This window comes from Copadichromis virginalis, linkage group LG18, assembly GCF_057382275.1.
Source record: "Copadichromis virginalis isolate Kocher_CV1m ecotype Utaka linkage group LG18, C_Virginalis_male_GT1.1, whole genome shotgun sequence".
In the NCBI taxonomy this organism is placed as follows: Eukaryota; Metazoa; Chordata; class Actinopteri; order Cichliformes; family Cichlidae; genus Copadichromis; species Copadichromis virginalis.
Genome location: NC_140635.1, coordinates 6,150,382 through 6,173,043, shown reverse-complemented (window position 1 = coordinate 6,173,043; position 22,662 = coordinate 6,150,382). Strand labels below are relative to the sequence as shown.

Sequence of the window (22,662 nt, the reverse complement as noted above, 5' to 3'; positions counted from 1 at the left end):
TTGGAAATGTGGTGAGACCTGGGGTAGAAAGAGACTGAAGCCAGCTTCAACCTCGGCAGTTTTGTGTGTGTCTGAAGCAGAAAGATAAGAACTGTGTGGCCAACTCATTACACACATAATCCTGAATCAGAAAAACAGCATCAAGTGTTGTAATTGTTAAACACAGAAGTGTGATTTATATCAAAGTCAAAGTCAGCTTTATTGTCAAGGACCATATACATACAGTCATACACAAGAATTTGAAATTGCAATCCTCCCATGGCCCCCAGTGTACACTAAAACAACATAAAGATAAAAGGATAAAAATAAAATAAAAGTTTTATGCACAACACAATACAATACTATACAATTATTTAAACAGCAGTGTCCAACACAATCATAGTGATTGTGGACAAGTTTGTGTGCAAGTGGGGGTGGGGCGGTCAGTGAAAAAGTAATAGTGTTGGGTCAGAGTTCATATGTTTGGGGGGTGGGGGGTTCAGAGGAAAGAGGTTAATGCAGGTCTGGAGTTCGTGTGTGAGAGCAGGGAGTGAATTCAGCATCCTGACAGCCTGATGGATGAAGCTGTCGCTCAGTCTGCTGGTTCTGGCCTGAAGGCTGTTCAGTCTCCTTCCTGATGGCAGCAAACTGAAGAAGGTGTTGGACGGATGAGTGGAGTCACCTGTGATGCAGATAGGGTTGCCAACCGTCCCTTAAAAAACGGAATCGTCCCGTATTTCGAAACAAAAGTACACGTCCCGTATTGAGCTAATAAGGGACGCACTTTGTCCCGTAATACAGTGAGAATCAAAAGTAGTCTATAAATGTTAATGGAATTAACGCTTTGTTTGAAAACATAATTCCCAGCCCCTCTCCTGCTTTGTGACCAATGAGCTGACAGCACACTTATGACAATTCGAGTATGACAATTCAGATTACCGCTCATCTCATTGGTCGAGGAAAGGTCGCTTACGGAGAAAATACCGGAAGACAACAGATGACCACAACAACAAGCATGGCCAACAGGGAAACAAACGCCGACACTGCGGTGCAAGTCTCGGACGACAGTACACCTGGGCAGTAAAGCTGGGCAGACACTGTGCGATTTTTTCAGTCACGTTATTCAGCTCCTGCTCAAACTGCACGATTGACGCGCAGGGGTTAGAAGTTGGTAGGTCACGATGCAGGTCTCACACTATACCGCCCGATGCTCTGATGCGACCTGAGCGCTCACACTGTGCGTCCGTAAAATGAAGGTTATAACAGAAAATCTGTCGCTCGCTCTCTCTGTCTTTCACTCACACAGACACACCACCAACATCAACTTTGCTAAATTGCTAATGAAAAACATGATCAGGCAGCTGTGATTGAGCAGCAATGTAAATCCAACTATATTCACGGTTGTTGTGGTCGTGATAATTTTGTGATGCCACATCGAAAAGGCTCGGATGAGCTTTTCAAAGTTCTACAAGTTGTGCCTCCATCGCTTGTGTCCAGTTCACACGCTGCACAGCCGTGCTGCTCCATCTTTTTCACCGACGTTTACGTGTTTGCGCGTGAGCAGTGTTAGCGGCTCACGAGCGATTGATATCGGGAGCTGGTCGTGAGGTGTTAATCGCTTCTCGTTACCCCACGTATACTACACGATGCACGATGAAGGCCCAAATCGGGCCGATCACCAAATCGGTCGCACGACTCAAAAATCGGCTCAAACTGGGCCAAAAATCGCACAGTGTAAGCCCAGCATTAGAGCAGCAATGTTTGTTTGTTCAGACAAAGAAAAAAAAGGCTGCAAAAGTACAGGGAGGAATGGGAAAAGGAAAACACCTGGCTGGGAAAATGCACGATAACACCTATAAAGCGCACTGCACTGTGTGCCGGCGCACTTTTTCCATAGGCATGCTTCTAGTGGTGGGCACATGAAGAACATTAGGGGCGTGAAAGCTCGGGGAACCCTTAACCAACTTTTTGTCCACCAGGCCACGGCAGAAGCAGATATGGTATGTAAACACTGGTTTGTTTGTTTTTTTTAAACCCTCTGGTTAAGGTTAATATGGGCATGTGCAGTGAATATCAGCGCTATGTGGCCAGAAGTGTGATAATATAATTTATTTTGTGTAATAAACAACTGCAAGGATAGATGATTACAACAAATAGATGACTAATACATAAAAGTAATACATAGATTAATGATGATGATGAGTTATGATGCGTAATCATGGGAACAAGTGGGTTTACAAACAGGAGCAGCTGATTAGCATTAGAAAAGCTGAAATAATACCTCAACTGAAGCCAATTGTACTAAATGCACTCTATGTGCACTGTTACAAGAATATTTTTCGTTCTATTGTTTTCTATTAATTTATATAATTTTAAGTTAAGCAGGACAGAGTTCTTTTAAAGAAAGATTTACTTATATTCTCAAAAGTTAAGCATGACAGGCTTCTGTTTAAGAAAGAGACCTGTTTTACTGTGTTAATGTTGTCATTTTGAGCTAAAAATAAATGGCTAAATGATCATTTGTTTCCCATATGGTCATATCACAAAGAATATGCATCTGCTTAAATCAAATTCAAGTCAAATGGTTAAAAAATAATTTCACACACAAAAAAAGGGCTACAAAATTCACCACACTGGGAAGGGTGAACTGGGTTGCCCGGCCCTGGCCACGAGGTGTCTCTTATTTATTTTTCAGGGAGTTGGCAACCCTACATAGCAGCCACCCAGCTCAGCTCTAGAATTTTCTTTTCCTCCCTTGATCTGATGAGGAGTGTTGTTCTTGTGCCCACTGCCAGCTGGAAACTTGGGTACATTTAATATGAGCCGCTGTAGATAAGTTTATGAAACATTTGTACTTGAAACTGATGTTTTAATGTGTTGTTAGACAGAGAAGTCATGAGCCGAATCCGACAGGCATTGGCCATTGCATGAACTCCTCTGGGGAGTTAGCTTGCAGCACATGTTCAAATTGAATGTTCTGGGTCTTATTATGCTGCAGCGAGATTCAAATCCACAACTGCGATGTTTTTGTTAAGGAAGAAAGCTAAATGTTCTAAAATATGTGAATGAAGTTATTACCGGGCTGGATAGCAGACTGTTAGCAAGCTAGCAGCTAAGGAAACCTGGCTACCTTTCCAATATGGCGGCTGATACAAGGTCAAATATCAAGATTATGTGCTTTTGCCTAAGAAAATTTGGTTAACAGCATTTATTTTTTCTGTTAATATTTTTTATATGGACCAGCCTGTACCTTTATGATGTTAAGACTGCTAGATGAGCTGTTAGTGACACTGAGTTAGTCATGACTATGCTTTCTGTGTTTTTTCCCTCCCCTTTTGGTATCTTGTTCCTGCTGGATGAACCACTTCATGATCATCCTCATCTGATGACTCCGCTGCGCTATCCTGCCTGGTAGATTCTCCTTGCTGCAGGTGTATGCTTCTGCCAGCTGGATGCTGTTACTGGATAGTACACTGTTCCAATGGAGCGGTAGGAACAAATTGAAACACACTAAAAGAAAAGGGTTATTGTTTAAAATTGTGTTTTAATAAATGTGTTAATGTTAATTAAGTGTTCATTGTGTGCTGGAGGTCCTACTGGTCCTATGGTGGAGCAGCTACTACCTCTCCTTTAAGAAACTTGCCTCTGATGGGATACAGATATTTGGGACACATTTCAATTCTTGTAAGGGTTTAAAAAATACACAAACTTGGAAGAGTTGACTGGATTTGTACAAAATGAGATGGCTGGCAATGGAAAGATGCAATTCGATTGTTACATGTTTAACTCTTTAAAGCCGGTCGGAGCGGGCACGCTCTGTTTTGCGTAACTATTTTTAAATCCCTGTAGAACCGGGAACCGCGTAAGCTAGCGCAATAATTTTTTTGCATATGAAACCAGAGGAGTTGTACTTACATCTTATGCCATCAGCTTGTCCTAGGTCACAGTTTCCTTCCACATACAGCTTTGCAAAAATTGCATAAAAAGCGCTTGCAGTAACAAAAACATAATATTCCAGAAACACGCTTTGCCGATCCGATCAGCTGTTCGTATTCCAGATGTATTTAATTTTCAATCAAGATGGCAGAGCTGTAATCATGCTCTAAAATTATATATTGTAATATGACAATTGTAAAGTTACTTAACCTGTGAGTCCTTGGTAAAGACATTCTCTTCAAAGTGAACGCTGCAAAGATGAGATGAAAGTTTCAAGTACATCCTTCTTATGTTAGCTAGCCACTAGTTCAGTCTCTGTGCTACACCATCACCTACAGGACAACTGCAAAACAACAACAACAACAACAAAGAACAAAAAAACAAAACATGTAGTTAAGATGATGGTTTTTAATTAGCTGCTGTAAAACAATGTAATAACAATAAATAAATGCAACATGACATTAACTGCTTTTTAGGTAAGTACTTTATGTACTTTTGGAGAACTGTTAGATCATCCATGTTTTCTACAGTCATTGGTTTGCTGGACAAAGTGGCCCACCCGAGGGGTTCCCTGCCATTGACCAGCAAGCCACCCTGGCTGAGGATCATCTGATTGCCAAGGCAGAAGGAGCAGAGCATGCCAGGCAGTCATGGAGGTACAGCATTCTAATAAGGTGTCAAGGGGGTATACACCAGGCTTTGGTGGACACGGGCTGCGCACAGCTCCTGGTTCACCAAACCCCGCTTTGCCCCGGGACATTATTGGTGTTGCAGTGGGTGGAGGTTACATGTGTACATGGGGGCATTCACAGACAAAACACATGGAATAAAGGCTGCAGTCAGTTATATTTTATCTCAGATAAACTAGTCAGTGTTTATTAGTGTTTGCTCAACTAGAAGTCTTCATAGTAGCATCCACACATCAAGTCTTTAAACAAATAATGAAAGGATAATGAAAGAAAGTTTAATGTGAAATTACTGAATTATATGAAATATTATGGCTTTGTCTGCCAGAGTGTTTTTCTTTAAACTACTTGGAACACTTTTACTGGCAGTCAGTGATGTCACTAAAAGGCAAGCTTCTTATGTTGTGTTGCCATAGTCTCCGGAGTTTACTTTTAAAGCTCACTTACAGAACTGACTTATACAGCTTAGTTAGAAAAGTCAAGCATCCAGACATTTGAAGGACTATTCACTCATTAAGGTGACATTTTCTATTTTAAAAGTTCTCAAAAAATTAAAATGAAAAAGGAAACAAGAAAAGTTACGACTGAGGCAGATAAGAAAGATCCAGGAGATCAAGGTAAGTAAAATAATAAAATCAAATCCTGGTAAAATCCAAATCCTAGAAACGTTGACACTGTGTGAATCGTTTTTAGAGCAATTGAATCATATGTTTGATTGAAAATAGCTTTAATACAAGATGTCTAATCAAAGAAAGGTTACTGGGGCACTTTGTCTTTTGGTAAAATAATGTGACAGGTTTATTCTTGGACTGAGCAGTGAAAACAGAGCAACAAGTGTCATCAAGATCTAAGACTTAGTAAACCTAGTATCAATTCGCACTGGTCAGTTTTTTTATCCCAAGAATAAACTTGTGATAATTTAAGCAAAAGCAATTTCAAATTCTTTGCCAAACTGCTTCCAGTCCTGATGTCGGGGACTCTTTTTCACCACTGTGTTGTTGTTGTTTATAGATTGTAAGAGCAGGACTGCTAAAAGAAAGGCCAGTCCTGAAAAGAAGACCCCAATAAAAAGGAGGAGGGTCGCTGAGCAGGCTGCTCCTTCCACCAGCTCAGATGTGGTGAAAGGAGTGAAGCGCAAGGTTGTGCAAGATGAAGAGGGCACAACAAAGAAAGCAAAGAAGGCTAAACTTCTCCACCATATGAGCGGTGACAAGGAGCAAGCATCCTCCTTGTTGGACTCTGGTAAAGGTAGGCTAATTAGTTGAATAAGGGGGTAGATTAAGTGTGGTTGCTAGGTTTAAGATATTAGTGTTTAGTGTTTGTGTCTATCATCCAGTGAGCTGATGTGCTTTTGGTGTTTTCCACATCTCCAGACTTGAACAACAAACAGGTGTGCGCAAAACATGGCAAAAGAAAGGCCACGGGAGACAACAGAGAGTCACCCAAGAAAAAAAAAAGGAATGTGGACCAGGACAAAAAATCAGTGGCAGACCAAAAACGTAAGTAGCAAGCAGCTTGGGTTTTATATTCAGGGGAAGGGCAAAAGGAACATTTATGCTACAGAGGAGAGTAATTTGTGTCACAGCTGTAATAAAACAAGATTTGTTGTTTTGTCTGTTCAGGTGAATTCCAAGCCAGATATGTGGAGGAGCACCAGCTCGGAGAAGGAGGCTGCGGAGCAGTGTTTGCTGGCTACCGGATAGAAGATCGTTTTCCAGTAAGTGTTCAGATGATGGTAGTAAGACAGGCAGTAACGCAGATAATGGATAATATCGTAAACTGAGACGTCTGCTGTGTTTCCACCTTTCATTATGTCATACTGAGGAAATGCTCACCAGTGCTCTGTGTCTTCTAGGTTGCCATCAAACACATTCCCAAAAATAAAGTCTACTGCAAAGTGGCGGTAAGCGTCCAACACTTGAATCAGTTTTACATTACTGGATTGAATGCGGCGTTCCTCATCATCCACTTTGTTGTAACATTTCAGGATGAAAGCGGGAAGAAGCTCTCAGTGGAAGTGGCCATTATGGTTAAACTTGCAGGTGAAGCAGAAGGGTCAGTGGGAATATCTGCACCTGTGTCCTTGCTGGAGTGGTTCGACCTTGGCAAAGAGCTGATCCTGGTGCTGGAGAGACCTGTACCCGCTGTGGACCTGCAAAAATACAAAGCAGAACATGGAAGAACTTTAACAGAGGACAAGGCCAAGGTAGGTTGACTGGGAGAGCCTTAGACTGTACAGCATTCAATCAAGGCAGAAAAGCATTAACTCATTATTGTGTTTTTCATCTTTTCCAGGTCATTCTGAAGCAACTAGTTGATGCTGTAAAGGAACTTGAGGATAAACACATCTTTCATCGGGACATCAAGGGACCAAACATTCTGATTGAGACCGGCTCAGATGTGCCTCGAGTTCGCATCATTGACTTTGGACTGAGCTGCTTTGTTAAGCAGCGATCTCTGTATCGCGTCTTCTATGGTAACATATTCTGCTCCTGCTTTTCACAGATGTAACAATTTGTGTCTTTTGTTTTAGAAGAAATTGCAATTGTGTCTGTTTGTTAGGCACTCCTCTTCACATCCCTCCCGAGTGGTACATTAGGAGCTGCTACAGGTGTGGACCCACCACGGTGTGGCAAATGGGAGTGGTGTTGTATGAAGCGCTTCATGCACGATACTTTAGTACCGCGAGGTTCCTCACAAAGAAACTGAGCATCAAAAAGCGTCTGTCCACAGGTAAGAAAACTTCACACTTCCAGATTCACTGATGCCTTGGATCACTAGAACTATCATCTTCATCTTTTTGATCTTTTCTTTCTTTCAAGAATGCCGGGATTTCTTGGACGCATGTTTAGCTTTAGTCCCGGAGAAGCGCCCAACACTGGAGGAGCTCCAGCTTCACCCCTGGCTAAGATAACACACACAAACACACAATTCACACCTCATCATATAAGTATGATACGTTGTAGTAACTTCCTTCCTTTTTTCTGTTGGACAGGAGTAGATAGAATGGGTCAATCTTAAAAAATAAATAAATAAAAATTTAGCTTTTTTGGAGTTCCTGTAACCCCCCCAGCCATCCCAGGAAAGGGGATCTCTCTTTGAATGGGCTTTCCCGAGGTTTCTTCCCATCGATCTGGCCCCCTGGGGAGTTTTTCCTCGTCTTCATAGAGAGCTTGGGCTGGGTCAGGAGCTCCATCAAAACTGTCTTTATTTGATGACATTAAAGTCATCAAATAAAGATGTGTTTTACTTAAAGTAAAATTTGATCAAAATAAAACTTGTTTAATTCATCTTTGCTGAGGATTCTCCTTCATTACTATTTTGTTTTGTTTTGTTTTTACCCATGGTGCATTTTGACAAATAAGAAAACTGAATGAGGTTAAAGTGTGCACAAAGACAGTCACACTGCAAATGATCTGAAGACTTGCATCTGTTGCTCTAACCCCCAACTAGTTTAGACAGATTTCCTGGTTCTACCAGAGGTTTTTTCCTTCAAGAAGGGAGTTCTTCCTTCCCACTGTTGCTGAGTGTTTGCTCATAGTGGGTTGTAAAAGCATAAAAGTTAATAAGAGGCATTCATAGCAGAGTTATCACAGCGGGAACTATATAGCTTAAATGTACAATTTCTACAGGACGAATTATAACTTCATTATGTATAAAAGCTCCTGTGGATAATTACTCCTATTTGTAACTTTACACAAGAGAAAGTTTGCTGTCACACTATTTATAACAGGTTGGATTTTGTCCTCTGAGTTGAGCCTTTGGTTGCAGTTTATTGAAGAATTTCCTCTAAAGTAGCTGTTGATAAAGATTTAAAGTCCTGTTTATATACAGAAATATGCTTTAGTTCATGTTTTTTTTTACATGTCTGCCTCAGTGGATCAGTAGAAGATCTGGCACAGGAAACTAGATGATGAAAAAGGGTACGAATACACATATATATCTATATAGATACAGATATATATACACACACAGGTTGCAACGTAGTATTTTCATTTTTTCTTAGCACTTCTTTAACGTCTTGGTGCAAAAGAATACCTGCATTTGTGTGTAAAGAAATGTTACATATATACTCAAAACAGTTGGAAAAAAGAACTACAAATTTGGAAAGGAATTTATTCATGTTCTTACTCATAGATGGAGTACATGGTTTAAAAAACACTGAGGAAACAGATATGAGGCGGCTGTATCAACATAAAAACATTAATACAGTTAAAAATGAATAAAAAGTTGCACGCTTAAACTTATTTCTCTACAGTTTGTACAATTAATCCATGTAACAACAGGTTCTCTCTTAATATAGTAGTTAATTAAAATATCTTTACATAAAATACATTTTTAAGTATTCTCTGGTGGAAGTCTGTTGTGGCTTATGTTTCTAAATGACACAACCATAAAGCAGCCCACAGAATATACAAATATGTCTTTGATAAGTGAATGTTGGCTCCCACAATGGCCTGTTAAGTTATTGCAAAAATAATTTACTGCATAATATGTCAGATTAGAACATGTTATAAGCACAAACTGAAGGGGAAACAATAAAAACAAAAATGAAAAAACAAATACTAAATTAAGTTAAAGGATATTTCTTACTATACTATATAATTGTATAATGTTGCGTTTGATTGCAAATGAAAACCCACCAAGAAAAAAAGAAAGAAAGAAAAAGAGAGAATAGAGTTTAATTTATTCAAAACACATTCTTTTCTTTTATTTAAGCTGTAGCGAGATTCAAATGGACAAAAGAGAAAGAAAAATATTACAGATTTGTTTTATTAATCATGAATAAACTTTATTATACACAACTCTAAATTTCAGTTGGTCTTAGTCAGATGTGTTTTTAATTAAATCCTGCAACACTGTGCTCGCTGCCATCACTTTATAGCTTAGTGTGCAATTATTACAATATTTTTCCCCCTTAACTCTCAACTGGCGTTTTTAAAATGTCTGTGATCATATTTGTCCGTTGACTTCTGTCTGGGCCTCGAACGATTCATCAGACAGGTTGGCAGCCTCCAACTGATGCTCCAGACTTTCATCATCGCCTCTATTCTGATCAACTCTTATCTTAAACTTAGTGATGAACTCATTACTGGCCAGCGCGCCCTCCTTTTTAGGGCACGTGGGCTTTGATAACAGCCGGCTTTCCAGGCGCTCTGCAAAGAAAATTCACAAAACATTTCTTATTTGGTAAGCTTGTTAACACATTTTAGTTCAGTTTTGCTTAAAGTTATAGCATGCATCAGGTAAGAAGCAATTGGTTTTTAAAAAGCATATACATTCCCCAAAACATTTTTATTATGTGCATTCTGGAGAATAAAAGATTTTACACAATTTCCCTTTTTAAAGTAAAAAGATTATTAAGTCTAATTCTTACTTATTCAGTAGATTAAAGTACTGAAACATCATTATTCATAAAATATGCACATTACAAAATTAAAGTTATTCAAAAATTACTCAAGTACTTACTCCAATACTCACATTACTCAAGTAAATTTAATTTTTGCCAATGTAATGTCACATAAAATCTTAATCTGAATAAGGGATTTGAACCCCACTGTCACGGCCAGGGGATCAGCAGGCCGCTGACTAGTAGTGTTCGATCTCTCGCCAGGGCGGAACTCATGGTGGGTTCACGCCCTCGGGCCACGCCCCTCTGAAGAGGAAACACCTGGGCCTCATCAGTGCAGCCAGCATTTAAGCCAGGGAGTGGCTTCTACTCATCGCTGGATCGTTGTGTGTGACTCGCGTCAGTGCAGCCCGGCTCTGAGCAAGTTCTCTTTTGCGTCCCTGTGCAAAACCTCTAACGTGTGTTTCCTTCTGTACATAGATCCCCTGGACCCGACTCTGCATTCCCCGAGCGGATTCCCTTTTTGTGTGAGTGTTTGGAGAGGAGCAAGTGTCTTTTCCCTACCTGGATTTCCCCGGAGCCTTTTCCCTGTCACCGCTTTGTATATAGCACTATCCCCTGCACTGTTTGTATATACACCTGGTGGAACTGTAATAAATACTGACTGTGCCTCTGAGTCCTGCGTGTGAGTCCTCAAGCGAACCGTGACACCCACACAGATGAGAGCTTAGCAGTGAAGCTCTCTCTTAAAATTTGAGTTATAAAGTCAGAAGTTATCACTGACAGATATCCATGTTCTTTTAACATAAGAAAGAATATTTGCTGAAATTGACATTAATCCAAGCCCTTAAAACGCCATTTTGGATTAAGCATTTCCTTTTAGAAAAGTCTTCAATGAGCAGGAAGCTCCAGTACTGAAAAAGAAGCCAACATCAACTGCTAAACGTGCTAAAAGTAAGTAAGTCCCCGTAGACTCCTATGATCAAAACACATACAGTATAAAAGTTATAGGTTACAGATCTGAGAAGTAAAACAAATGTCAAAGTGCAAAAAGACTTATGGTCCCATAGAAGTCTATTCCATTTGCCTGGAATTAGGTGAACACCTTTGTGACAAATTTAATGGCTCAGTCATTTGTTTCATGTCATATTTAATAAAAGACTGACATGGTGGCATGTTGAATTGTCCATTTTGCACATATTTGGTCATTCTAAGCGTCAGAAGGGGAAAGATCATTCTGGGAATGCCTACTGGCGAAGGATGTGTGACTGACAAGTCCAGTGTGTGAAGTTTAACTACAGTCTAAGGAGCTTGGAAAGAAAAGCATCTGGACTTCTTTAAGTTTCTTGAAGATGTTTCACCTCTCATCTGAGAAGCTTCTTCAGTTCAGAATTTCTTCAGAGAACTGAAGAAGCTTCTTGAATTTTGAATCTTCTTCTTGGGCAGTTATTTTGCGCCTTGGTTTTTCCACACGCTTCTTGCGACCCTGTTGACTATTTTGAATGAAACGCTTGATTGTTCGATGATCACGCTTCAGAAGCTTTGCAATTTTGAGACTGCTGTATCCCTCTGCAAGATATCTCACTATTTTTGACTTTTCTGAGCCTGTCAAGTCCTTCTTTTGACCCATTTTGCCAAAGGAAAGGACATTGCCTAATAATTATGCACACCTGATATAGGGTGTTGATGTCATTAGACCACACCCCTTCTCATTACAGAGATGCACATCACCTAATATGCTTAATTGGTAGTAGGCTTTCGAGCCTATACAGCTTGGAGTAAGACAACATGCATGAAGAGGATGATGTGGACAAAATACTCATTTGCCTAATAATTCTGCACTCCCTGTATTAACAGAACATGGTTCATAAAACTGCTCCTACAACTGTTTTTGAATCAGTTTTAAAGACACTTTATTGTTCTGTTTTTGTCTTTTGGCATTTCTGTGCTAATTTCTTGTTTTAATGGTGCTCTAATTTAAACTGATTTTTCCTATTTTAATACCTAAATAAATAATCATTTATTTTTTGTTCATTTGTCTAAATTCTGGGAAAAGAAAGAAGTTTGTATTTGTTTAAGATACAATGAAATCATATTTTGACATATTGGAAGATGACATGGAGCTGAAAAAATACTACAGGTATAAATGGAAACTACAGTTTATTTCTGTTATTTCCTGTGATAGTGTTTGTACACTCGCTCATGATAACTGTTCATTCAGCTGCTGTTTTTGTCTGCTGGACATCTTTAGCTTTCAGTAAGGATGCATTCATAGATCAGCACATCTTTTTGAACCACATTTCTTATGAGACTCAGAGTTTACATTTTGGAAATGTGGTGAGACCTGGGGTAGAAAGAGACTGAAGCCAGCTTCAACCTCGGCAGTTTTGTGTGTGTCTGAAGCAGAAAGATAAGAACTGTGTGGCCAACTCATCACACACATAATCCTGAATCAGAAAAACAGCATCAAGTGTTGTAATTGTTAAACACACAAGTGTGATTTATATGTGGTTTTACTGATGGTTAACACAGTCGCACAAACACCTGAAACTGATCAAAATATAAAACAACATATTAAACATAAATATGTGCCAGTTACCAGAACTTATATGTGGTTTCACTGAGGTTTAATTCTGCTCAGTTTATCAATACTCACTCATACAAAAGTTTGTTATGTTTTATTGATTATTTGGCTTTAGGTTTTCCAGTTTTCCAGCTGCTGCTGTTTAATGTTTGCCTGGGAAAAGAAATTCCAGTTAGTGTGGGAAGTTTGGTTAAGCTGGTGGAAAACAATACTGTTACACTGACCTTTTGGATAAGATTGTCTTACCTGTGGTTTCTCTGATGTGCACGACAAAACAGTCTCCAGGCAGCTTGAGTGCCCATTTAAAGGTTCCTGGTGGTACCAAGTGATTGAAGAGAGGATTGAAAAGCCATATTAGTTTATTGTAGATTGTAGTCAGTTGGCCAAGCTTGTAATGAAAAACGGTTCATTACTCGAAGCTTTCATCACAGTCCTCTTTGGTGACATCTGGTGGACAAATATATGAAGAGCAGCTTGAGTCTGCAGCTTATAATGAACTGCTTCATTATGATTGCCCACTCTGCAGAGCTGACAGCTCGTGTTTGATGTCATGTGACAGTTCTGTGTGATATCGGGCTGATATGTTGCTTTGAACATGAATTTTTGGGGGGTGAAAAAATTATGTTATCATCAATCAATCATGTGGTCAGAAGAATCTGTGCTTACCTTGCAGGAATGTTTTAAATTTACAGATTGGGAAGTTTTTATTCAGTCTTGATGCTTTGGTGGATGTTAGCTCATATGCAGGTTTTGTAAAGACATGATTATACCCCTTAAGCATGCTAAAGTGTACCCTAACAATAAGCCATGGGTCACCAAATGCATCAAATCCTGTTTAAGGAAAAAGAGACAGGCTTTTAAAGAGGGGGCTGTTACTGACTTTCAGGCAGTCACCAAAGACTTGAAAATCGAGCTCTTGAAAGCAAAACAGATCTACAAAAACCTTCTTGAAAGAAAATTTGCTGCAAAACGTTTTGGGTCTGCCTGGACTTGTATGAAAACCATATCAGGGTTTCAAAATCCCCAGAGCAGCAGTCAGATCATTGTAGACGGTTTTAAGTCAGACAGAGATTTGAATATGCTTGATGCTCGTTTTAGTTCTTCTGAACTGAAACAGAAACTGAAAGATACTCAACACTTCATCACTGAACTCAGCGATGTCCAAAAGGCCTTTCATACAGTTAATGTGAACAAGAGCCAGGACCCTGATAACATTAGTGCCGCCTAATTAAATCTTGTGCTAAAGAGCTCAGTCCTAAATTTCAGCTTATTTTTAATAAACCCTTTCAAATACAAAATGTGCCCTCGCTTTGGAAGGAAGCTGTCGTCGTTCATGTCCCTAAATCTAGTCGTCCAAACGTCCTGAATGACTTCAGGCCTGTTGCCTCACCTGAGTTGTCATGAAAGTCTTTGAAAACATCATCAGAAATGTGATTATGGAAGAGATTGAATATCAGCTGGATCCAATGCAGTTTGCGTACAGGCCCAACAGAGGAGTGCAGGACGCGCTTTGGACTAAATCTGATTCTTAAACATGTAGAGAGTAAAGGGACTTTTGCAAGACTTCTTTTCATTGATTTTTCTTCAGCTTTTAATACAATACAGCCCCATATTTTAATGAAAAGACTTTTAGAAGAGTTTGAAATCAGGAAAAACCTGGTTTGCTGGATTTTAGATCTTTTAACTGACAGGTCACAAAGAGTGAGAATAAATGGGGTTCTGTCTGACCCAGTGTCCTCCTCCACAGCTTCTCCTCCAGGGTGTCTCTTATCGCCCTTATTATTCATTCTCTTTACAAACACGTGTCAGAGCAGATATGAAAACAGGGCCATCATTAAATTTACAGATGACTTTGTTATTGTCAGCTTACTGAAAGAGGGTGAAACTCACCATAGTCCAATCATTGATTAGTTTGTTCAGTGGTGGGAGGAGTCTTATCTCCAATTGAACATATCTAAAACAAAAGATATGGTTATTGATTTTAGGAAACAACTAAATGGGCACAGAGTCACTTTAATTAAAGGTCAGAAAATAGAGCAAGTGCAATCATATAAATATCTTGGGACCATAATCAATGAAAAACTGAACTTTTATTGCAAATCGGTCTGTAAAAAGGGTCACCAGTGCCTTTACTGCCTCAGGAAACTTGCTCATTTCCACATTGAGCGAAAGATTTGAACTTTGTTTTCTTGTTCTTTTATTGAGTCTGTTTTATCTTTTTGTTTGGTGCCATGGTTCAGTCAGACCTCTGTCACAGAGAAAAATTGACTGAATTAGTGAGTGAGATGGTCCAGTCGTCTGATAGATGAGTCACAGGCCTGTTTAGACTCCCTGTACTCTAAACAGGTACCACAGATGGCTTAATCAATCCTTAAAAATGGTTCCCATCCTCTACGGGGTGGATTTAGCTTCTTTCTTCAGGACGGAGGTTTCTAGTTCCAAGATGCAGGACAAAGCATTATAAAAACAGCTTTGTCCTGCTGCTGTCACTGAACTCAATAAGAATTGTTTTTGATTTGATTCACTTTGTTTAATTAAAATATGTGTTTTGTCAGGTTTCATTAGGTGTGTGTGTTTGTGAAGGGAGGCCAAATGCTATCATTGTTCTGTAAAGCAAATTTACCTGTGGGTATAAATAAAGTAACCTTAACTTAAAGCTTATAGGAGGTTGTGAGGTCACTGCCTCCACCTGATTATGTAATTAACCAGCAGACTGGTACGTTTATAAATAATATACTATAAGTTATATCATTATAATTATGTGTACATCATATTTCTTATGTACATTTTAGACCTGGGAGCAGAAATGCTGAGGAACTGGTTTTTATTGAGGAACAGGCAGAGCGTCCTCTCTTCCTGGCTCCATGTCTATAATTATGTCACACACTGATTCGCTCTCACAAAATCACCAAAACACAGCACAAATCCCACCAATGATTCAATTCCTTATAAATCATTGAATCAGGTACTGAAGCAGTGACGTGCTGAATGAAGCTTCAGACGTCATTGATCACGTGACTCTGTTCAGTCAAACCAAGCCTCAGCACAGCGTTTCTGAAGCAGTGTGTTGATTTTTTGACACACGTGCCGGAGCTTCAGCTTCAAACGGGCCGTCACCATCAGAGTTGCTGGAACCATGTCCCACTACTGGCTACTCTGTTTTATTCTGTGTTAAGTTTTTGAATGTGAATTTTCTGTGTTAAGAATAACAAAGAAAATGTAATGAAGTGATTTTAAAGTTTAAACTTTGTGTTAAATCTTGTGAGTCAGAGAGAGAGAGAGAGATGAGGTGTGGGTGGACATCAGATGATCAAATGTCAACAACCTGATTGGCCCAAGTGTGAAGATGTGACGTCCAGTGAGGGAAGGGGGGAGAAAGGGTGAGCAGGTATAAAAGTGAGGTGAAGAAGAGATTCGGGGTTCTTCCCTTTTGTCCTCTGTGAGATGAGCAGTTCAGAAGTTTGGATCTAAGAGGTTCACAGTTAAAATTCCAGCAGAGACGCTAAAAGGAGAACCACAGTCCAACCTGTGAATGTTTTTAACCCTTTGTGAAACAACAAAGGCATAAATATGATCATATAAATATCATCTACTGGGTCAGACTCATATCAGGGATTAGAACTCCTTTTATCAGAGAGATGAAATCTACTTCCTGTACAGGGTTTTTTTGTGGGCCTAGCGATCGACAGAAACTAGAGTCAATAAAAAAACTGGACATTGGCTCAATGTGTGTGTGGCACAGGCAAACAAGGACTGAGCGCTGTGTAGTCCCACATAAAGTCAGACACCTGGTCACCCTAGGTGGACCATGGCATGGTCTATATGGAGGACACAGACACTGCTGAAAACATGACTCTGTCTGGTTTAGATGATCAAATGTCTTTACTTTAGGAGGCTGTGGCTCAGAGTACATTCACATAATGCCTTTGAATAAATGTAAAAAGCTTGTTTTTCTCCTGCTTTGATTTCTTTGTCCAGGTAGAAATTCTGCTTTTTGCCTCTAAAATCGGAAACAGTTTGAAACAAAGTTTGGCGCTCTAATCCTCTCTGTGTTTGTCCTTTGGTCAGATGGTGATATTGAATGAAATATTCCAGTATTCAGTAGCTCAGCAGCTTTGTAACATGTGGTTTTGCACACTGTTCAAACCTCAGATGTTTGTGTAAACAAGTGTGGAGGACACAAACTGACGGGGGGAGGAACGACATTTACTGTTGATGTGTCTGACATTTAGTCTCCATGAGTTCTCATAAGACTGAAGAACTCTGTGATCTCTAACATGCAGCTGTATGTTTTGAAATCATGTGTCTCATTCTCTGGACTTTACTAGACAACGAGTGAAGAACATATAACGAATATCATCTTTAAACTGATGAATAATAACTCTGCCTCTGTGTCTTCATAAAAAGATCGTACTTCTGAAAGGTCAGAGGGCAGCATCCACTCTGGGTTTACACAGTTTTGCAGGTTTAGCTCTTCTGAAGTTCAGCACCTGCTTTTTCAACCAATCAGAAGCCAGTATTGTAGAGAGTTCATATTTCTTTTCATGCAATTGAATAATTTTGAATGTTTAGGTGAATATTTATATTTAGAGTATTTTCTCGATCAGTGTCTTCAGTCCTGACCCTGAGTGCGTACATTTAAAAATAAAGTGATATAACTTCTTTTACATTACTGTGAACTTCTTGTACAGTTTGACAGCTGATTGTTGTCGTGTTTGTCGTCATATGAAGATCGTTTCCTAAAGAGGACTGAACAGTCATTTAGCCTCTGGCTCCATCCACGAATCTGATGTTTGCTGTATAATCTGTGCTGTTAAAAGTGTAATGGAACATATAATTTGCACATATAATTTCATATGTAATTATGATGATCTTTACCCATTAAGATTTTAAATGAAACGATAAACAAAGGCCAAGAAAACTGAGTTAAACTCCTGAGTCTACTATATATTTGCACCATGAAGAAATGAATTGTTTGCACCAGTAATAAATAATCAAATATATCAAATTATCATCAATATTTAAATAAATGAACCATCGCTCCAAACAAAACAACAATTAAACAGAGAGTCCTATAAAACTTCAATTTCAAACATCCACGTAAAGTTAAACTATTAAACTTTAACTGGGTCAGACTTGTTACTGCATGCTGTAACCAAACATACCACACCCTGCATCATGTGATTGGCTCTTGGTCGCTCTGTAAGAATATTTCTTTAGTGCCTCCCTTCACAGATGTGTCTGTATCAGGATGGGTCTAAACAACATGGTGTAAATGCAGTTGCTGGTGAGCCTCATTTCCTGTAGGAGGTGAACAAGAGCAGAGATCTGTTTCCCTTCAGAGCACAGAGGTTGTTTCTGTTCAGAGGAAGTGAAACTGTCTGACAGTCACTGAGAGACGGTGAAACGGCACAGCACATGAATCAAATGGACCAAACAAAATTCTGCTGTTCAGTCTGTTTGGATCTACTGAAGGATCCGGTGGCTATTCCCTGTGGACACAGCTACTGCATGAACTGTATTAAAAGCTTCTGGGATGGAGAGGAAAAGAAGAAAATCTACAGCTGCCCTCAGTGCAGACAGACTTTCACAGCAAGGCCTGTCCTGGTGAAAAACATATTAGTGGAAGATTTAGTGGAGGAGCTGAAGAAGACTGGACTCCAAGCTGCTCCTGCTGATCACTGCTATGCTGGACCTGAAGATGTGGCCTGTGATGTCTGCACTGGAAGAAAAATGAAAGCCTTCAAGTCCTGTCTGATGTGTTTGGTCTCTTACTGTGAGAAACATGTTAAGCTTCATTATGAATGTCCTGCATTTGACAAACACAAGCTGGTGGAGCCCTCCAAGAAGCTCCAGGAGGACATCTGCTCTCGTCATGATGAGGTGATGAAGATGTTCTGCCGTACTGATCAGCAGAGTATCTGTTATCTCTGCTCTGTGGATGAACATAAAGGCCACGACACAGTCTCAGCTGCAGCAGAAAGGACTGAGAGGCAGAGAGAGCTGGAGGTGAGTCGACAAAACATCCAGCAGAGAATCCAGGACAGAGAGAAAGATGTGAAGCTGCTTCAACAGGAGGTGGAGGCCATCAATCAGTCTGCTGATCAAACAGTGGAGCACAGTGAGAAGATCTTCACTGAGCTGATCCATCTCATCCAGAAAAGAAGCTCTGATGTGAAGCAGCAGATCAGATCCCAGCAGGAAACTGAAGTGAGTCGAGTCAAAGAGCTTCAGGAGAAGCTGGAGCAGGAGATCACTGAGCTGAAGAGGAAAGATGCTGAGCTGAAGCAGCTCTCACACACAGAAGATCACATCCAGTTTCTACACAACTACCCCTCACTGTCAGCACTCAGTGAGTCTACAGACTCATCCAGCATCAATATCCGTCCTCTGAGCTACTTTGAGGATGTGACAGCAGCTGTGTCAGAGGTCAGAGATAAACTACAGGACATTCTGAGAGAGGAATGGACAAACATCTCACTGACAGTCACTGAAGTGGATGTTTTACTGTCACAACCAGAGCCAAAGACCAGAGCTGGATTCTTAAAATATTCACGTGAAATCACACTGGATCCAAACACAGCAAACAAACTGCTGTTATTATCAGAGGGGAACAGAAAAGCAACAGCAGTGGAACAAGAACAGTCTTATTCTGATCATCCAGACAGATTCACTAGATGGTGGCAGGTCCTGAGTAGAGAGAGTCTGACTGGACGTTGTTACTGGGAGGTGGAGTGGAGAGGGGAAGGAGTTTATGTAGCAGTCGCATACAAGAATATCAGCAGAACAGGGAGTGGGAATGAATGTAGATTTGGACGTAATGACAAATCTTGGTCATTAGATTGTGACAACAACATTTATACATTTTGGCACAACAACATCCAAACTCGTGTCTCAGGTCCTCGTTCCTCCAGAGTAGGAGTGTACCTGGATCACAGAGCAGGTATTTTGTCCTTCTACAGCGTCTCTGAAACCATGACTCTCCTCCACAGAGTCCAGACCACATTCACTCAGCCGCTCTATGCTGGAATTTGGCTTTGGCGAATTGGAGACACTGCTGAGTTGATTAACGTGAAATAGACTGAAGTCTTTCATATTGTGGGTTTAAATCTGTATTTTAGTTTCATTTTATTTTCTCTCCATCATTTCTGCACAGAGATCTGCTGTCAGTCAAACATTATGGGTGGTACCTCCACATCTTCTAGTTGTTCTCTTGATGTTTCTGAGTTTTTAAAGGAGATCTTTCCTGTGACTGTTTATGGAGGCTATCACTGCTCATCATCATTTTGATTTACTAAAATATTTCTCCACATGAAAATGTAAACTTCTCTATCCTCTAAATGTTTCTGGAATATTTGTCTTGAAAAATGTCGACATTTCTCTTTATGAGTATGGCAGACCATGTGTGTGTGTTTGTGTTTGTTTTTGTCAAAATCATCAAACAAATGAGGAAAAACTGTGATTTTAATGAATGAATTCATATATTGTGTTGATGTTTTATTGTGTGAATAAACTGGAAGGTTTGACTATAAATCAAACTTTGAACAAAGTCTTTTCTTCTGTCTTCATTCCAGGATCTCACTCAAATCTGATGCAGAAAATATGAAACTAATCTGAGAGAATAACTGAAGCAGTTTTCCTCCTGAAGCATCACAAAGTTCAGAGTTCATGTTTAGAGCAGAAGATTCAGCAGTCGCTCTGTGACCTTTCAACTTTCTTCACTAAAACAGCTTCATTACAGAGAAACAAGTCACATTTTCTTCATGTTCTTAAGTCCTTTCAGATGTTTTTAATGGTCCTTGAATGCAGCATCAGTGTCGCAGGTTTAAAAGGTCACTTTCTGTTGTGTTCAAAGATTTCCTTCAGATATGGTCTTTAATCAGTAAAGCCAGTGATACAGCAGTGTCATTAGCTGTGTTATTGGCACCAGGCTGTGTTTATGTATGTATTTAATTCTGTCTGAGGATGTCTTCAGCATGAAATGATCATTTGCTCAGCTGCTGTGTCTCATCTCTTATCAGACATTGGTTGGAACAGAGTTTTGTTGCTGACCATCTGACAAGAGGGTGAAGAAAAGCTTCAGGCTTCATTTGGACACTACGTTGGACAGAAGTCTCCACAAAAATGACTCAGAAACACAAATATTATTAATGAAAGTCCAAATGTCAAAAAGGGGTCATACATGATCCTGAGAAATGTCCTTGAACATTTGAACATGAGTCAGAGGGTTGTCAGGTTTCTACACTGCATCGTGGCATCAAGCCTGAGATGTCTGTGGAAACAAGTATGGAGGACACAAATGCACAGACGCAGTCGAGCTGTTTACTGCTGATGAGGAAGGAAAATAGTCTGTTGGATATTAAAGCAGCATTTATTAGAGTAAGAACAGATACTTGTGTCCTTCATTTGATCCCCGTCAATTTACAGAAGACTTAAGGACCCTTTGACTTCTAACATACAGCTGCATGTTTACAATTTTATTATTGATTTATTTCTAGCAAAGCGAGACTTTACTGATTAAAGACATATAATCAGACATATTACTGTTACTCTCTGAAAAAGACTCACATAAAGCAGATTTATCACAAGCAAACATCAAGACACATCCTTCATGGCTTAAAGTTGCAGTGGGACTCTTTCGCCATCTGGTGGTTGTAACAGTTATGACAACTGTTCCTGCATATATGTCCCTCCTCAGTGTGAAGAAGACTGGACTCCAAGCTGCTCCTGCTGATCACTGCGTGTTCCTCCTGTGTCTAAAATCTATTTCCATTATGAATCAGGAAACTGTTTGCACCAATCATAAAGCCAATAAAATACGTCACACACTAAGAAATAACAAAAAGGAATTGTGCATTTCAAGGAGATTTTTCCCTCGTTTTTTGAAATCATAAGAATACAAACTAATGCAAGACTGTCATGTTTTCATACGTTTGTAGAGACACTGTTCTGTTGTATTCTAGGACATCAGTCACTTTTTAAATGCATGCTACTCCTCATCATCATCAGCATCATCATCAGCACCCATGACCTCCTTTTAGCCTTTGTTTTGTTATTTTTCAGAGTTCAGGAGACGTTCTTATGGGATTTCCACAGTGTACAAGTGCTGTTTAGAGCCTTTACCTAAAAGAAAAGAGTAAAGTACAAAGTAGATTTACTCACTGCAGGAAAATAATGCCTCAATCTGACATATTGTCTTATATGACAAACTGAAAGTGATGCATCAAAGTGTAAGCAGCATTTTCCTGTTACAGCTGGTCTAGATGGAACTGATCTGATCTCCTTTATGTGCAGGTAGATATCCAGTGGGTTTGCTAAGGGTCACAGATGAGGGGCTGTGTGAGATGTTTAATGGGAAAGGAAATAAAACCATTGTTCCAGACCTGCAGCTAAGATACTCGAGTATCTTCAAATATGAAGCTGAGTATTACTTCCATACTTTCCTCCACTGCTGATGACCTTGTTACCTGCTGCTCCCTGTTAATGATCAGCCTCAGTTCTGATAGTAAACTGTTGGCTCTCTGGGGGGAAGAAAGAAGTTTGTATTTGTTTAAGATACAATGAAATCATATTTTGACATATTGGAAGATGACATGGAGCTGAAAAAATACTACAGGTATAAATGGAAACTCCAGTTTATTTCTGTTATTTCCTGTGATAGTGTTTGTACACTCGCTCATGATAACTGTTCATTCAGCTGCTGTTTTTGTCTACTGGACATCTTTAGCTTTCAGTAAGGATGCATTCATAGATCAGCACATCTTTTTGAACCACATTTCTTATGAGACTCAGAGTTTACATTTTGGAAATGTGGTGAGACCTGGGGTAGAAAGAGACTGAAGCCAGCTTCAACCTCGGCAGTTTTGTGTGTGTCTGAAGCAGAAAGATAAGAACTGTGTGGCCAACTCATCACACACATAATCCTGAATCAGAAAAACAGCATCAAGTGTTGTAATTGTTAAACACAGAAGTGTGATTTATATCAAAGTCAAAGTCAGCTTTATTGTCAAGGACCATATACATACAGTCATACACAAGAATTTGAAATTGCAATCCTCCCATGGCCCCCAGTGTACACTAAAACAATATAAAGATAAAAGGATAAAAATAAAATAAAAGTTTTATGC

The 22,662-nt window shown here is 39.7% G+C and overlaps 2 protein-coding genes across 9 annotated transcripts; both read left to right on the top strand.

Annotated features, from left to right (window-relative positions):
• Positions 1–932: 932 nt before the first annotated feature.
• Positions 933–7,891, top strand: LOC146687122 (serine/threonine-protein kinase pim-2-like). 8 transcript variants are annotated; one of them, XM_085439259.1, is made up of 11 exons: positions 934–1,150; positions 1,959–1,979; positions 3,395–3,468; positions 4,446–4,571; positions 5,613–5,849; positions 5,975–6,100; positions 6,224–6,318; positions 6,457–6,807; positions 6,897–7,077; positions 7,164–7,334; positions 7,424–7,891. In XM_085439259.1, the coding sequence occupies exons 4-11, from the start codon at positions 4,553–4,555 to the stop codon at positions 7,513–7,515; spliced, it is 1,272 nt and encodes a 423-aa protein (XP_085295385.1). In that variant the 5' UTR covers positions 934–1,150; positions 1,959–1,979; positions 3,395–3,468; positions 4,446–4,552; the 3' UTR covers positions 7,516–7,891. The 8 variants fall into 8 exon arrangements, with proteins under 8 accessions (XP_085295383.1, XP_085295382.1, XP_085295384.1 ...); XM_085439260.1 differs by having other exon boundaries at positions 4,392–4,571; XM_085439257.1 differs by lacking the exon at positions 4,446–4,571 and having other exon boundaries at positions 933–1,150.
• Positions 7,892–17,932: 10,041 nt separating this feature from the next.
• Positions 17,933–19,902, top strand: LOC146687121 (tripartite motif-containing protein 16-like). Its single transcript, XM_085439263.1, has one exon. It carries the CDS (start codon positions 17,954–17,956, stop codon positions 19,613–19,615), a length of 1,662 nt encoding a protein of 553 aa, XP_085295389.1. The 5' UTR covers positions 17,933–17,953; the 3' UTR covers positions 19,616–19,902.
• The last annotated feature ends 2,760 nt before the right edge of the window (positions 19,903–22,662 follow it).

Coding starts and splice junctions, on each gene's coding strand:
- LOC146687122 (XM_085439254.1), top strand. CDS start 5,158: ATGAAAAAGGAAACAAGAAAAGTTACGACTGAGGCAGATAAGAAAGAT. Junction 7,078..7,163: donor TCTGTATCGCGTCTTCTATG/GTAACATATTCT, acceptor TCTGTTTGTTAG/GCACTCCTCTTCACATCCCT. Junction 7,335..7,423: donor CAAAAAGCGTCTGTCCACAG/GTAAGAAAACTT, acceptor CTTTCTTTCAAG/AATGCCGGGATTTCTTGGAC.
- LOC146687121 (XM_085439263.1), top strand. CDS start 17,954: ATGAATCAAATGGACCAAACAAAATTCTGCTGTTCAGTCTGTTTGGAT.